The following is a 16,005-nucleotide window of genomic DNA, read 5'->3' on the forward strand; positions in this document are numbered from 1 at the left end:
TATGTTCTGGCTATATGTGCACATTTACTAAGTTCATCATCATTTGTAGCTTTGGTATGTAACAAGAATGTTCGTATTTGCAGGAAAGTTCTACCTAGTGGACTCTGGGTACCCCAATCGGCCTGGTTACCTTGCACCTTACAAGGGAACGAAGTACCATCTTCCAGAGTTCAGACAGGGGCCTACGCCCAAAGGTATGAAAGAGACCTTTAACTTCGCTCATTCATCTCTTAGGAATTGTGTGGAGAGGTCATTTGGAGTTCTTAAGATGAAGTGGCGGATGTTATTGAAAGTGCCTAGTTATCCAATAACAAAGCAAAGTCAGATTATTGTTGCATGTATGGCACTTCATAACTTTATTAGAGAGAGTCATATGGAGGATGAGGACTTTGCTCGTTGTGACCGTGATGAGAACTATGTTCCTCATGAAGCATCAACCTCTGAACCCCAACAGCACAATACTCAATCAAGGGACGAAGATACAAATATGAATGCATTCTGTGATCAAATAGCCTCAAATTTGTATAATAGAACGTAGAGTATTTTATTTCTTGTAGTTGATCGTAGAGTTTTTGAATTGTATGTTTGAACAAGGATGTAATTGTACGAATAAAAACTGTTCACTGTCCAGGAGGAACAGCATCGTGTTCCTCCTGGCCGGCGCCTGTTCCTCCTGGACAGCGCCTGTGCATGGCGAGAGGAATGGCCTGGGCGTGACAGTGTCTGTGCATGGCCGGAGGAAGTGGAGTGCATAGCGTGCATGTGCATGGCCAGATGAATTGGAGTCCTGGGCGTGCATGTGCATGTGCATGTGCATGTGGATGGATTAATTTGAGATATGAATGTTGTTTGAATCAATAAATGAGGGCAAATCAGTCTTTAGCTCAAGGAATATTACCTTTTAGCTCTTGGATCCAAACACCTCACAAGGACTAAATTTTAGCCCCTTTCAAGGGCTAAAATTTAGGGACTAAACTTTAGCCCATAAACTCTGGATCCAAACAGCACCTTAGAGTGAAATGAAGCCTCAAATTACGATGCAAGTTTCATTTTTGTTATTTCATAGGCAGCTATTATATTTAGGTCCTGTTTCCACCCTCCTAAAACTTTAGCTCCTAAAAAGTGATTAAAATATGACTAAAGAGCCAAACACTATGACTAAAAGTGACTAAAAACTTTAAGGAGACTTCAATTTCTTTAGGAGCTCCACCCCCTCCTAAAATCTCCTAAAACCTATCCTGAACTCCCACTGCCCTCATTTATTGCCCCCCTCTCTCTCCCTCCCTCCCGCCCAGGCCCTCGCCGTCGTTCCGCCCGCCGTCGGCGTCCCTCCCTGCCCGGCCCCTGCCGGCGGCGTCCTTCCCGCCGCCCGCCGCCGCCGCACGACAACCTCACCCCCGCCGCCCCCGCTCCCTTGCGCCGCCGCACGGGCCGGCCGGGCGCTCCCCCGTCGGATCCCCGCCGCCGCCGGATCCGGGCGAGGGAGGACCGGGAGGGGGGGTGGCGGTGCCGGGGAAGAAGAGGAGGGGCGTGGTGGCTGGGATTCGAGGGGAGGGGGCGGCGCTAGCGGGAGGAGGGGAGGGGCGGTGGCCGGCGGAAGAAGAGGAGGGGAGGGGCGCGGCGGCCGGGTAGGGGTCCGCGACCGGGGGAAGGAGAGAGGGGAGGGGCGCCGGGCGCCGCCGGCGGGGGCACCGAGAGGGAGGGGCGCCGGTGGGAGGAGGGTGTTTGTGTGCAAGGAAGCGGGAGGAGGGGAGATGTGGGCAAAGAAGGAGCAGGGGTATGGGGAGGGTAGTATGGTTATTTTACCACAATATTTATTGCTTTTAGTCAGTTTTAGGAGGTGGAACCAAACATGGTTTAGGCCATGGACTAAAAACTGACTAAAACATTTTAGGAGCTAAAATTTTAGAAGGTGGGAAACAAACAGGGGCTTAATTCATCCATGGCATGGAAGCTTTTAATTGGACACATCATCAAATGAAATGAAACTCTAACTCTTAATGGAAGGTGTGGAAAAGTTTCATAGCTTGAAAACCGTGTAAACCAAGTTTTATCCTATAAAACTCATTTCCTCTCTCTCTTCAAAAATATAATACCATGTCACCATATTTGTGCATCTCATTTATGAAGAATGAAACTACCATTCAGAATGACCTTATTTCCTGAGCCAGGCCTGGTGAGCGGATGGCACGGCAGCCTGCAAAGCAATTTTATCCTCATCTGGCAGAGGGGTCCAAGCCGTGATAAATTCCAGGCACAAACTAGTTTGGCCTAGACGTGATTAATAATTCCAAGCACACTAGTACTACTGCTCCAGTAGTTAAACTGCTAATTGCAAATTAGTATGATTGCTCACTAATAAATTATCCAGGTGTCAAACAATTGGCAAGTGGCCGGCCATGCACGCCCGCCCATGCAATGCGGACGTAGCATGCACATGCACATGCGGCACCGATGGATCGTCGCAAAAATGGATGGAGGCTTGTAGTATTGGAGATACGGCGTGCATGGCGGACGCATGTGATGGTACTGCTAGTACTCGCTTCATCTAGTGTGATCAGTGCAATTACTGCTAATTGATCAGCATGATAATTGATTAGTTACGTGCTTGGCGATGCTCGCATTGATTTGCTGCATGCATGTATGCAACCCGGCCGCAGCACGCACGCATGCAGCGTTGCCTTGCCGGGGCGTGATCGTTCAAGCCGATCGACTAACCACGCAGCCCGGCCGGCTCTCCCACGTACCCTGACACAAAAAAATTGCAGAAAAGTAGTGGCAGCTTGAACCGAGCAGGGAACCCGGGCGCCCGAACCACCGCTGCCTACCTCCGTGCCTGAAGGCTGACGCACGTACCGCCTGCCAGAGGCCTGCTCCCGGGTAGCTTTTGCCGCCGGTCACGGCGCCCGCGAGAGACGGACGGGGAGCTTCGTCGGAGGCGCAGGACCGGTTGATCGATCGATCGATGGCGCCGCCGGCCGGCCTTGCTGACGTGATGCGTGATCAACGCCGCCTGCCATAGTGCCATAAACCGCGCTCGCGAGCGTGGACGTGGTCGACCAGTTTGATGGGTGTGTGTAATGTGTGCGATCGCGAGAGAGACGCGCGCTTGCATTGCTCCATCATTCATGGGCTGGAAGGGGCTATCTACTACCACTTGCATTGCATCTCCCACGCACCCACGCGTGCTGCATCGCTCCGATCCCTCGCCTGGAGACGACGGACGAAAAAGCAAGGCCCTCTTCTGGCGCGCGCTCGCGCCTGGAGACGTTGCTGCCGCGCGCCTAGCATCCTTGCTGGAGGAGAAACCGGCTGGGGCCAGTCACGCAGGTCGCGGCGCTGTGTAAGGAGCGCGAAGTGGAGCAAAAAGCAACACGGCAGCCTCTTCATCTAAAATTTGAAGGTGCGACGCGATATTTTAGTTTTAGAGTCCGGCTCTTCACGTGGTGCTCACCTATAAGTCCAGCCGCACTACCTTTCACAAAGTAGCGGACTGTCAAACTGATTCGTGTGCAACAAATTTCAGTCAATTTCTCTAAAATTTTAACGTGTGAACGCGAGATTTTAGCTTTAGGGTCCAACTCTTGATGCGGGACCCACATATAAGTCCAACCACACTACCTTACATAAAATAGCGGACTGTCAACTGATTCATCTGCAACAAATTTCAGTCAATTTCTCTATAATTTTAAGGTACGAACGTGAGATTTATATAAACTCATAGGTTCATATATCAAACCCATGGGTTATATCAATTGGTGGGACGGGTTGGGTTGGGTTTAGACAATAGAATTATGGAGTGGGGCATGGTGGGTGAATGAGTTAATTTATTGTGGATTGGGACGGGTTTCAACCCATTAGCAGGCCTAGCTACTACTAGCTGGTGCATTGGCAACATATCTGCACACTAATTGCGGGCTAACTGATTTCTATTCGCATCCATCCCATGCGGCTTAGCTCTCCTAGTTCGTCTCCATGGGTAATCAAAACACATCTGGCTTGGCTTCCAAAGAAGAGGCCACCTGTGACTTGAAAAGACTGCCCAGAATCGATGATCCAATCCTCCTTGTAGTTAACTGTCGGATCAGTTGTTGCTGCAAAAGCAGGTGCCTCCATGTCCTTCTCCAGCTCATCTTCTTCAACGTCCTGAGAAAACCCAGCTTCAACATCCCACTCTTCTTCACTAGTGTATGCCTCCTTTTTCTCTCGTGTGGTGATGGCCACATTCTCTTCAAAACGCTTCTCATTCCCTTCAAAGTGCCTCCTTGGAAATCGGCAATCTCGAGCAAAGTGACCCTTCTTACCACAATTGAAGCATCCATTCTTTCTTGGTTGTTGTTGCTGGTTTTCTCGTCCATGGGCTCCCTCTGAAGAGCTACTTTTCTCCTTTGGATGATGCTTGCCACCTTCTATCCACCTTGGTTTTGGCCTTCCTTGCCCCTTAGGTGGTCCCTTCTTTTTGCTTGGAAGAGAGCCTCTTATTCTTCCTTCACAGTAATGCCTCCCATCTTCTTGACTAACTCCTCCTGATTAGCCAACAAATTTTCTAGCTCCACCAATGAAGATTGAGTAGGTCATCAACTCACTACAGCTATAAACCTTTGATATTCGGGTCTAAGGCCATTAATGATGATTCTCCTCATACGGGCTTCACCAACCTTCTCATCCGGTGTAAGCTCGGATATCTCTCGACAGATGGATTTTAATTTGGTGATATATTAACTAATAGTCAAAGTTCCTTGAGAGATACCTGACAACTCCTTTTCTAAGAGTTAGAGGTGTGCTTCATTCTTCTTCGAGAATAATTTCCCCAAAGTCTCCCAAGCTTCCTTTGAGGTCTCCGCATCTCGGATGTGCTCTAGTAGGTCCTCCTCAATAGTTGTCTTCAGCACAAACATGGCCTTACCGGCTTTGATGCGCCATTTTCGCAAGGCGTCGGCTCCCTCCTTCGAAGAACTATCGCCACTCTCCTTTGGTGGAGGCACTATTTCGACGCCCGCAACAACCTCTCATAGGTCTTGACCTTGTAGGTATGACTCCATGCAGGTCTTCCAATAATCCCACCACTTTCTCTAGCAAGATCTGCCATGGTAACTGACGCCCGACGTCAAGTTAGCTTTCTTGGTCCCGGACCAATGAGCTTCACAGTCCCAGACTGTGCATCGGCAGAGTCTCCTCTTAGCACCTTGGTATTGCACCAAACACAGCAAGCACCCTTTGCTTACTAGAGAGCCTCCTCCAGACAGTCCCGAACCGCCAAGCCCTGATACCAATTGTTGGAAATTGATGTGGCCCTAATACCCACTAATCTGAGGACCTACACCTATGACACCAACTCACTCTGAAGTCGGTCAACTCTTTTAATTTCTAGTTACTTAGTGCGACGGGTTCTTTCGACGGCAAAGCCACCTTCTCACTTCCGGGTGGCAGAACCTACCAATAGATGAAGCTGATTTTCAAGTGGCAGAGCCAACCTACGATGAAGTTCAGACCCTTGTGATCCCAGGTGACAGAGCCAACCTTCGATGGATCACAACTTATGCACTAAGTACATATAAACTATATGGCCCAACCGGGAGACTAACACTTGTAAGAAACAAAACTTTATTACGACACAACAATATTACATAGGAGTGTACAACACCCTCTCTTTAATGGCTAGCCTAGCACTCACCCTTTACTTCTACCATACTCCACTCATCTACCATGCTCATGGTTGAATGGCATGGCAAGGAAGGGGGCCTCTAAGGGAATTCGAGAGAAAGGAGAGGAGCAATTGGCACATGATCGATCCCATTTGGTTGGAGTTGATGTATGGGTGGAGAATTGATGCCTCTTAAGTTTTAGGCTAAGAATACGTACATTATCAGCGTGTTTGGAACTGCTCCGCTCCAAGTTTTGTAGCTCCGCTCCGAAATCATCTTGCCAAACACTTCTAGCTCCACCAGTATCAACTCCAGAAAAAAGTGGATATAGAGACCAACTCCAAGGTTTTTCTGGAGCTCCTCAAAGGATGCTCCGAAAACATAAGTTTCATATCTTCTCTTGGAGTTGGTGGAAATTACCCACCAATACCACTGTTTACGCGTACCGAGAATTAGCAGAAGTTCCTCAAATGTTCAGTACCGAGAATTACTAAGCCTATGTGAAGGTGGAGAGACAATGTGACATCATACAATTCCAGTTCTCAAATGCAAATACCATAACCTCTTTTTGGTGCACATGTGAGTTTCAATACTGAGCTCGTTAAGAATAAAGTTTCAGTACTGAGTTACCAATGTTCAAAAGATGTGTGAAAATCAAGCACGGCAATGCGGATGATTAGCCCATCCATGCTACTGTAGCATTGTAGCTCTTGTTAAAAAAACATCAACCCCAACCAAGAGCAAGAGAGATTATTTTCACCAATTCCTACAATTTATAGAGCGGGAGGTTACACCATTAGCCAAACAGGTTCATAGCTTCCTATTTTCCTGGAGTTGGTGGAGTGGAGCTATAAAAAGGTGGAGTTGGTGGAGTGAAGCTGTTTTTTTTTGAGTGGAGCAGTCCCAAACACGCCCTATATCTAGCTTAGCTAAAATATACAAATGTATATACCCTACATACTTGATTGTTTGAAAAGAAATAGGGTATTCCTGAAAATACCCAGGCATCTATACTGGGTCCGCTCATGGGAAGCGGCGATAACCGTGTAGCCGGTTGTTTCTTTCTTTCTATTTTTGATCTTTTAGATTACTTTTATCTCTCCTAATATGTAAGGGTTCAGAATTATTAGAAGTCTTACCTCTTATAAGAGGTGTGTTAAGCAAAGCTCACAGTTAGTGGGCAGCCGAGCCACAGGTCCACGTTAGCACACAGCACACGTAGGATCAAGTATTTTGTATGTTCATTGACTAAGCGGCGTTTTGAATTAAGAACCAAGCTAGCGAACACTCCCAAAATATGATAGTTTAGGACGCACCCAAGATACCTGTGAGAACTGTTGTTATATTCTTAAGTGATGATGCTCATGCTAGAATAAACTCCATGTATATATTGTCCGCGTATTCTTCGAGTCAACTATCGAATTTGAGGCGGTGGCCCGCACGTTCATTGGCGGACGCATAATACTAACAATGCAGGTCATTCAATTAACCCGAGGATTAGGGAACCCTCTAGGGTTGGCCTTCATTCTGGACGGTCCATGTTTATGATGTCCAGTATAGATATCGCGGCCACATGGTAGTATGATCAATAATTCTGTTCAGACTCGTGCACATGTGGCAGCACCAAGATAATACACCACTAAACCAGTTCAAAAAAGCTATCTCTTTCTCTTGAGCATTTCCAGTATTAGTTCTGGTTTCCTACATTCTTTACTTTCCATGCAACGCGGTGAGAAGACACCATCTATCCTAGCGCTAAGGTCGCCGATACGAACTGCATTTTTGTTGAGTTCCTTTGGCTTGGTTGAATACTTCATGATCTTCAGCCTTTTCCGCCCCAGACCCGCAGAGATCTTCAGAGATCCAGCATCCCTATCTGTGTGCTTGGTTATTTTCTCCGACGTTGCCAATGCAAGCCTGCTTGAAATGTCAATTTCTTCACGTGCAAGGGCTTTGTCAGCACTGCTGGAGCAGCTATTATGATGCTTTCTTCTATCCATCAACAATCCATCCAACTTAGAAACCAAGCAACCAGAGTGCAGGCTTATCTTGATATTTGCTTCTGCTCTGCACGCTGATGCTGTTGCAACTGAAATGGCATCATGCGGGTGACTAAGTGCCACTTGAAGAAGTTGCTGCTTCTGACTCAAGGGTCCATCACTAATGAGCTGGCTCATGTTCAGGCACTTGAGTATCTTGAGCCAAAGTTTCTCAAGCTGGTAAATGATTTTCCCTTGTTGCATTTCGCAGTACAATGTGGCAGATAAAGAGAGCCACTCAGTAAGTTGATCTCCAATAATCTGCAAGGATGAAATGGTGTACTCATGCAGTTAGGCATAAAGTATATGTGCTTGTCAAATGAGGCTGACGCCCCTATAAACATTAGGAGCTATATAAGTACTTTGTTCTGGAAATATGCACAAACCTCGAAAAGAAGAAGAATATCTTTCTTTAATACAACATGCCTAACAAAATTGGATAAAGACGAAAAAAACCTGAAGCACAACCAAGATAAGAGTAGTAGTTAGATATAAACTCAAGTACACAGCCTGGAGCAGCTTACTGCCATTAAAACCAACAAACAAGATTGCAATTTTGTAAATCTGGTTAACTACCTGCTTGTAACTTGGTGCTGTCCAGCTGGATTTGCTTTGAAACCAAATCTTGAAAACTTCATAAACCTGCACATATCATGAAACGCTTAGAAATTATTGAAACAGATTGAGGTCATAGCCATTTTAGACATGATATATTCGATGTGATTTGTTTAGAAGTGAAGGTCAACAGACCTGTTAGCGAGGTTCAAGCAGCTCAAGAAAAGGTTAAGATGCCTGGATCCAGTAAAGTCTTCATTTGCTTCATTCAATTCTTGGTTAGCATATGCCAAAATTTGATCATTCTCTAATAGTCCAATAACTACTTCACCAAGAGCTGAAAGGATAGCAGTATTTTCAAACTTTTCTGGGCAATGCTCAAGGTTGGCTTGGAACAATGCCGTGTGTTCATCAATAATGTTAACCAAATAGTCATAAAAACCCTCAAAGAAAACCTTGGGTGCAGCCTTTGAATTACAGGAGCTTGTACAGAGGGATCTATAAACTTCAATGGCTAATTCCACCTCTAGGTCTTGCATAACAGGAGCACATGAGCTATTTTCAGCATTCCAAGGAATGGATAAGCCCCCAGGGTATAAAAAACTAGAAAATGGATAACAGAAGAACTGGTGGAGCACATCATAGGAACTTGATCCAGGACTAGCTTTCAAATAAGAGATAGTTATGTCATTCAATTGTTTAGCAAATTTGTTCCACACCATTAACCATTTTAATCTTTGCCTATTAAATATCGGGCACATGATCTGCATGTACATAAAAGCGACAACAACATGAAAACTCTTCAGGATATCTGATGAAGAGAGAATTAAAGCCAACTTCTCAGCATCTCCATGCGACAGCACTCCAGTATACTGAGCTACCATGGTCAGAGATAGTGCAGTCATGTAAACTGCTGGAGAAACCATCTCCATGTAAGAAAGTGGTCTGATTCCTGGAAAAGAGAACTTCCGAGTGCATTCGGCATATTGGATCTCCTTTATGTGTTCGATGTCCAAGCATATCTCAATCTTTTCAGAATTTAAAAGAGAATGATCCAACTCCCCCACAATAACTTCCACAAACTGGAGACCAAATTCCAGTAACATTGCACACTTGTTACCACTATGCTTTCCTACATGATCCAGAAACAACTTCGTCTTTACAAACTTGCAAACATCAGTAATGCAAAGCCTAACTTGTTCATAAGAACACTTTTCTTTAAGTTCAATTTGAACTCCTCCTAGAAGAAACTTGAATATCTCTGTTGCAGAATCCATAACAATCAGCATCTTTTCAGGAATCATATCCTGAAACAGTTCTGGATTCAGAATTGTGCCAAGAATGTCGAGTTGGAAATGAAAGCAACCAATGTCCCATGGTAACCATTTGATATGCTGAAAATCCAGCAAGGCCTTGAGATGCATGCAAGATTGGGCAACCAAATTCCAATTCACTGGAGTATACAAATCCTCTCTGTGCCTACTTTTTGATTTACTAAAATCATGAAATAGGTTCATGCAAAATGACCACAGCGGCTTGTTCTGATCATTGATTCCAACAGAGAAAATTATTTTGAGTATTGGCGCAAAAGCAGCCTCCAGTATGGGTAAACAATTGATCAAATTACCAAGTCTATGTAGAAGGTAATTCCATGTACTCAAACAAGAAGAGCTCAGAACAATATTACGACTTCTCGAAAGAACTCGACATAAAGGCACCATAATTAACCTTGTCCTTTTCACCTGAGCACTTGCATGTTCTCTGGGTTCTAATGGGGCAATCACAGTTTCGTGACTCTCAGACTCTGTAGCCTGAGATGGAAAAAATGCATCTACCAAATTTCTCCAGGAAACCTGTGAATCTAAATGGCTATCATAATGTAATAGAGAACTTCATGTTACTAGAAAAGTTATTGTGCATCAGAAAAAGAAGAGATAGTGTAACTCACCATTGTAGCAATCTGAACTTGTGTGTCTAGATCAATGAACATCTGTTCTGGAACCTTTAGGAGTTTATTGAGTAGAGGTCTATTATTCACTGCATCTGGACCAAGAAAAGATATGATCCATCCCCATGACTTCACTACTTGAACTTTCTTCGAAGCATCATCAAGCATATTCATCATGTGGGAGAGTAGCTTTCGCTCAAGGTCTAAAGCTACAGCCTATACAGCAAGCATCAAAATAAAGCTAAATGAGAAAAAAATCACCAGATGAGCTCATACAAAACTGAACTATTATAGCAAGTAAAACATATAAAATATGCAAAGTTGCAGGGAGACAGCACTCAATCATTCAATAAGCCAAATCCAGGGAACACAAAAGGTATATAAAACAAATCACATATAAAATGCCATACAAAACCTAGAATAAAAACATACATTCTAGGCAATGTATACGTTTCTCTAAATTAATCTGATAATAATTCCCTGTTTGAACTGGTATATGGCTTCTATAATCATTTAGACTATAAGTAATAAAACCGCAGGGATTTCAATACTACAAACTAAACAAGGAAATGTTTATGAAGCCTCCAAGGCCTATGAACATGATGTTTGAGTCTTCTTAATGCTGATATGTTGTTCGTTCAATAAAAAAAATGCTGATATCTTGTAGATGGCAAATTAGTTCGGTGTCATTTTACTCATCTCTACAAAAGGTACACTTCGGTCACTATAGTGTGTCACAAGGAAATTAATGTCACTAATTGGTCAAACTAAAGTAATTCAGCTGAATTTCCTTAGCACCCAAGCCACATCAAGAAAAATATGTATGCATTAGGACTTATCCATATGAAGCTGCTCAAGGTTATCACAATGTGTCACCTGATTTCTTTATACCTTTGAGTGACTGTATTAAAGTGGTTGCACCCAGGTAGTCGGTATTTGGGTTGGCTTACACAATAACAAAAGTTGATCCATTTAGAGAAAAACAAAAATCCACAACAAGTTGTATATACCCGGTGAATTCGGATGCAACAGATCACAGTATTTAGTGACTAACAGGATAGATCAAATTATTAAATTCTATGTGAATTAAACAATCTGTAGTAACACCGATCTTTCAGTTACCTTGGAAAGAAGCGGTTGAGGTGGTAGGATAACGTGCGACACTTTAATGAGGCATCTTTCTGCCATGTCCCTTTCTGGTTTATCAGCACTTAAGAGTCTTTGGTATATTGGTGGAACCCATAAGCTTGATAGGTCCCTCATTCTTTTGTGACTTTGACAAGCAAGCTTCATGATAGCCTTCATTGGAAGTTTCCAAAAAGCAGCACTAAGTCAAATTATGAGATTACACGATAAAGCAAGAGAAACAAAGATCAAGATATACATTGAGTAGTTTTCTTGCAGTCTATGGTACACGAGGAAAGATCATACAGACAGTGCCGGCCCTGGGGGTGGGCCAGGTGTGCGGCCGCCCTGGGCCCCCAAATCCCAGGGGCCCCACCCTAGATGGCAGGTTACCTATATTGCCTAAATCGTGATTAATAGATCAAAGCTTTTAATCTGTGTCGACCGCCGCCGCCGCCCAGAACTGCCGCCACCACGTCAGGTCACAGCAACATCGATGATAACAATGTAAGTGACTCTGAGAACACAGTAAATGCATCAGGTGCACATGCACAGTCTGCTAGTGTTGACGAGGAACCAGTTTACACTTCAGATATTTATGATCCAAGAAATTGGGATAATCTTGATAATAAAGCAAGAGACATATTAGTTGAGAAAGGGCCTATAAGAGAAGAAAATAACGAATTTCCTCTAGATGCTGCCTCAAGACATTTTTCATATGTTCATTATTCTAGAAAATTAAGCAATGGAGAGGTACATGATAGAAAATGGTTAGTTTATTCAAAGCATGTTGACAAAGTTTTTTGTTTCTGCTGTAAGATCTTCAAGTCTAGCACTAGCAAGAGTCGTAGTTTCTTAGCAGGCGATGGGTTTAGAAATTGGAGGCATATCAGTGAGAAGCTTAGAGAACATGAAAATAGTGTCGAGCATATTAGTAACATGAACAGTTGGAATGATTTGAGAGCTAGACTGCGGAAAAATGAAACAATTGATAAAGAATTGCAGCAGCAAATCACAAAGGAGAAAGAACGGTTGCGGCAAGTTTTGTTAAGAATAATAGCCATTGTGAAATTTCTTGGTAAACGCAATTTGGCTTTCAGAGGAAGCAGTGAGCAGCTTTATAATGATAGTAATGGTAATTTTTTAGCTTGTGCTGAGATGATTGCAGAATTTGACGTGGTAATGCAAGACCACCTTAGGCGCATTCAGAACAAAGAAATTCATTATCATTATCTCAGCCATAAAATTCAGAATGAGTTGATATCTCTTTTGGCTTCCGATATCACAAGTTCTATCATAAAGGTTGTTAAAGAGGCCAAATATTTCTCCATTATCCTAGATTGTACCCCTGATGTCAGTCATCAAGAACAAATGACTTTATTAGTTCGATGTGTTAATTTGTCTGCTGGCAAGATAAAAATTGAGGAGTACTTTTTGGGATTCCTAAAGGTGGATGACACATCTGGTTTGAGGCTTTTTAATGTATTGCTTGAATCTATGGAGTCTTTTGGCCTAAAAATTAGTGACATAAGGGGTCAAGGCTATGACAATGGTTCTAATATGAAAGGAAAATACAAAGGGGTAAAAAAACGGTTACTTGATATCAATCCAAGAGCATTGTATATGCCATGTGCGTGTCATAGTCTAAATCTTACTCTTTTTGATATGGCAAAATCTAGTGGGAAAGCTGTTTCATTTTTTGGAATTGTTCAACGCATATATGTATTATTTGCTGGTTCTACGAAAAGGTGGAATGTTTTGCTTAAACATGTTCCTAGTCTAACTGTGAAATCATTGTCCAATACTCGTTGGGAGAGTCGAATCAAAAGTGTTACAGCAATAAGATATCAAGCTACTGAGTTAAGATCTGCTTTGTCTGAGTTACATCATGCTTCTGACATTGAACCTAAGGATAGAAGTGATGCAAAAAATTTATTTGATGCACTTGGCAGCTTTGAGTTTCTACTTGGTATGGTTATCTGGCATGATATTTTATTTGCTGTAAATAAAGTGAGCAAGAAGTTGCAATCGCCAGCCATGTGCATTGACTCTACTTTGAAACAAATACAAGGTATAATGCAATACTTTGAGAATTACAGAAATGAGGGATTTTCTTCTAGTCTGATCATCGCCAAAGGTATTGCAACAGACATGGGTGTAGGGGCAACATTTCTAGAAAAACGTCGTGCTACGAGGAAGAAACAATTTGATGATGAAAGTAATTGTCAAGAAGAAATTTTTGAAGCTGAGAAGGCTTTTGAAGTTGAATATTTTTTTGTTTTGGTTGATATGGCGATTGGTTCTTTGAAGAAGAGATTTGAAGAACTTATGGTGTTTAAAGATATATTCGAATTTTTGATGAGCTCAAGCACTTTGAAGTCATTAAATGATAATGAACTTGAAGAATGTTGCACTAAATTTGCCGAAATTTTTTGTTTTGATGGTTCATCTGATGTTGAGGTATATGATCTTATTTCTGAATTAAAAATTATGAAGTTCACTTTGCCAGATGGCGTAATGTCAGCTATGGAGATTTTTGAGCATGTCAGAGATGTGGATTGTTATCCTAATATCTCCATTGCTTACCGACTCTTATTTACGATGCCTGTGACTGTCGCATCGGCTGAAAGAAGCTTTTCAAAGTTGAAGTTATTGAGGAACTATTTGAGGTCAACAATGACTCAAGAGAGGTTAAACGGTTTGGCAACATTATGTATCGAGAAGAAATTGTTGGATGAGATTGACATCAACCCTATCATAAGTGACTTTGCATCGAGGAATGTTAGAAGAAACTTTTAAGGTACTATGTATAAATAACTTGATATGAATATTGTTTTTAGATACATTTAAGTATTTATTGGTAACATTTCATATATATTTGTTATAATGTTTATACTAAAGGGTCCCGATTTTTATTTTCGCCCTGGGCCTCCCAAATCTCAGGACCGGCCCTGCATACAGATATGACTCATAATATGATTTTGCATCTTTTGAGGCAAATCTCGATGAAATTAGAAGCATCATGAGGGCAGATGGTTATTCAATAATGGATGCTGCAAAGCAGTTAGTTTACATCAAACATCTGATTGCTAGTTCAACATCCTAGACACATAAAGGCAATGACATAGAACAGAGTTTATGTGTGCAGGATAACCTGAGCTGCCTCAAATGTCGTTGACAAGGAACCAAATGGATTGTCGAGTGCATAAACAATAGCAGCAACTATTAGGTCTGCTCTATCATCTATAATCAATGGCTCCAACTGCTGAACAGAGATGCACCAGATTCCCAAATTACAAACAGACTGCAATAACAAATTTAAGGAGAAAATGGGAATCATATACTAAAAACCCAAACACATATTCTTCGCATAAAAATAGTGCCTTAAGCACTCAAAAAAGAAAAATGGTTGGCCAGATCTACCTTCATCCGAGTATTCATGATTAGCTGCACCAAGGTATCCAATACAGCCTGGGACATCTGCGCTGAAGGATAAGAAAAATCTATCATTTGCTATGCTCATTAAAACAAAAAAGCAGTGCTACAGCTCATCATGTATGAGAGGGAAACGGGTTTGATCTCCATAGAGAAATACCAGAAGCATTATAGTGAATGTTTGAAAACAGATAATAATGGTTGCGTTGATTCTGATAAACACAAACCCAATCCATTAAGGATATTTGCTATCAAAATGATGACTTTTTTTCCTAGAACGTGTCAAAATGATGATTCTATCTCAACGAATATCAGTACAAATAATATTCTAAAACGAAAGAAGCTCATGTTGATTGTGGAGCACTATCGAAAGCAAAAGTTTTAGACCCATAAAGCCTCAAACATTCAGGTGGAGTTCAGATAGAAAACCTCATATTCTAAATACATGTACACGAAGGAGTCAGTTTTGATGTTAAACCACACTGCTAATGGCCGATATACTTCTCAATGAAAAGCAATGCCCCCTCGTTCACATCATAGGCTTCCTCCCACAGAGCAACAGGCACAACTTTCGCTGAATTTTGCTGAATCGAATTTTTTTAGCGTCGATTTATTCACTGATTCAAATTGTGTTCAACCATCACTGAACATTTAACTGAAGAAATGTGGGTACAGGGATTCAGGGAAGTACTAGTACCTGAGACGGTAGAGACGAGGACGGGGTGGTAGAGCGCGAATCCGAGGCACTTGAGCGCGGAGGCCGCGACGGCCTCGTCAGGGTCGGCCGCGTCGCGGAGTAGGAGCGGGAGGAGGGGTGAGGGCAGCTCGGCGGCGAGGTCCGCGGCGGCGGAGGGGTCGTCGGCGCTGCCGCGCTGCAGGTGGAGGAGACGCGCGTACGCCGCGGCGCGGTCGGGCTCCGCGGCGATCTCCGCCACCTCACGCGCCACCGACGGCGGCGCCATGGCCGCGGAGGCCTAGGGTTTGGTTTTTTGGCGCGAAGGGTGAACGGCGGATTTGGGCGCGCGGAGAGGAGTGGCGCGACAGTTGGGGGGGAAGTCAGTAACGAGGCGACGCGGAAATGAGAGGATTTACGCCAGCTCAAAGCGGGAGCGTATTATAGATGTATACGTTTCATGCTTTGGGACGTCAAAATTTTATGCACCTAAAAATGAAAACGAGCATTTAGGTGGAGGTACCTTGGGACTGCTGCATGCTTTTTGCACGGCTGCCCCTGCTATTTTCCCCTACGTTATTTTTT

General features: G+C 43.3%; 1 protein-coding gene across 1 annotated transcript; it reads right to left on the bottom strand.

Moving 5' to 3' along the window:
- Positions 1-7,125: 7,125 nt before the first annotated feature.
- Positions 7,126-16,001, bottom strand: LOC117852429 (uncharacterized). The gene is made up of 9 exons (XM_034734526.2): positions 15,445-16,001; positions 14,736-14,797; positions 14,467-14,616; positions 11,310-11,486; positions 10,188-10,403; positions 8,435-10,092; positions 8,261-8,326; positions 8,071-8,140; positions 7,126-7,945 (listed from the first exon to the last, which is right to left on the bottom strand). The coding sequence occupies exons 1-9, from the start codon at positions 15,707-15,709 to the stop codon at positions 7,304-7,306; spliced, it is 3,306 nt and encodes a 1,101-aa protein (XP_034590417.1). The 5' UTR covers positions 15,710-16,001; the 3' UTR covers positions 7,126-7,303.
- Between the last annotated feature and the right edge of the window lie 4 nt (positions 16,002-16,005).

This window comes from Setaria viridis, chromosome 4 (assembly GCF_005286985.2).
Source record: "Setaria viridis chromosome 4, Setaria_viridis_v4.0, whole genome shotgun sequence".
NCBI lineage: Eukaryota > Viridiplantae > Streptophyta > Magnoliopsida > Poales > Poaceae > Setaria > Setaria viridis.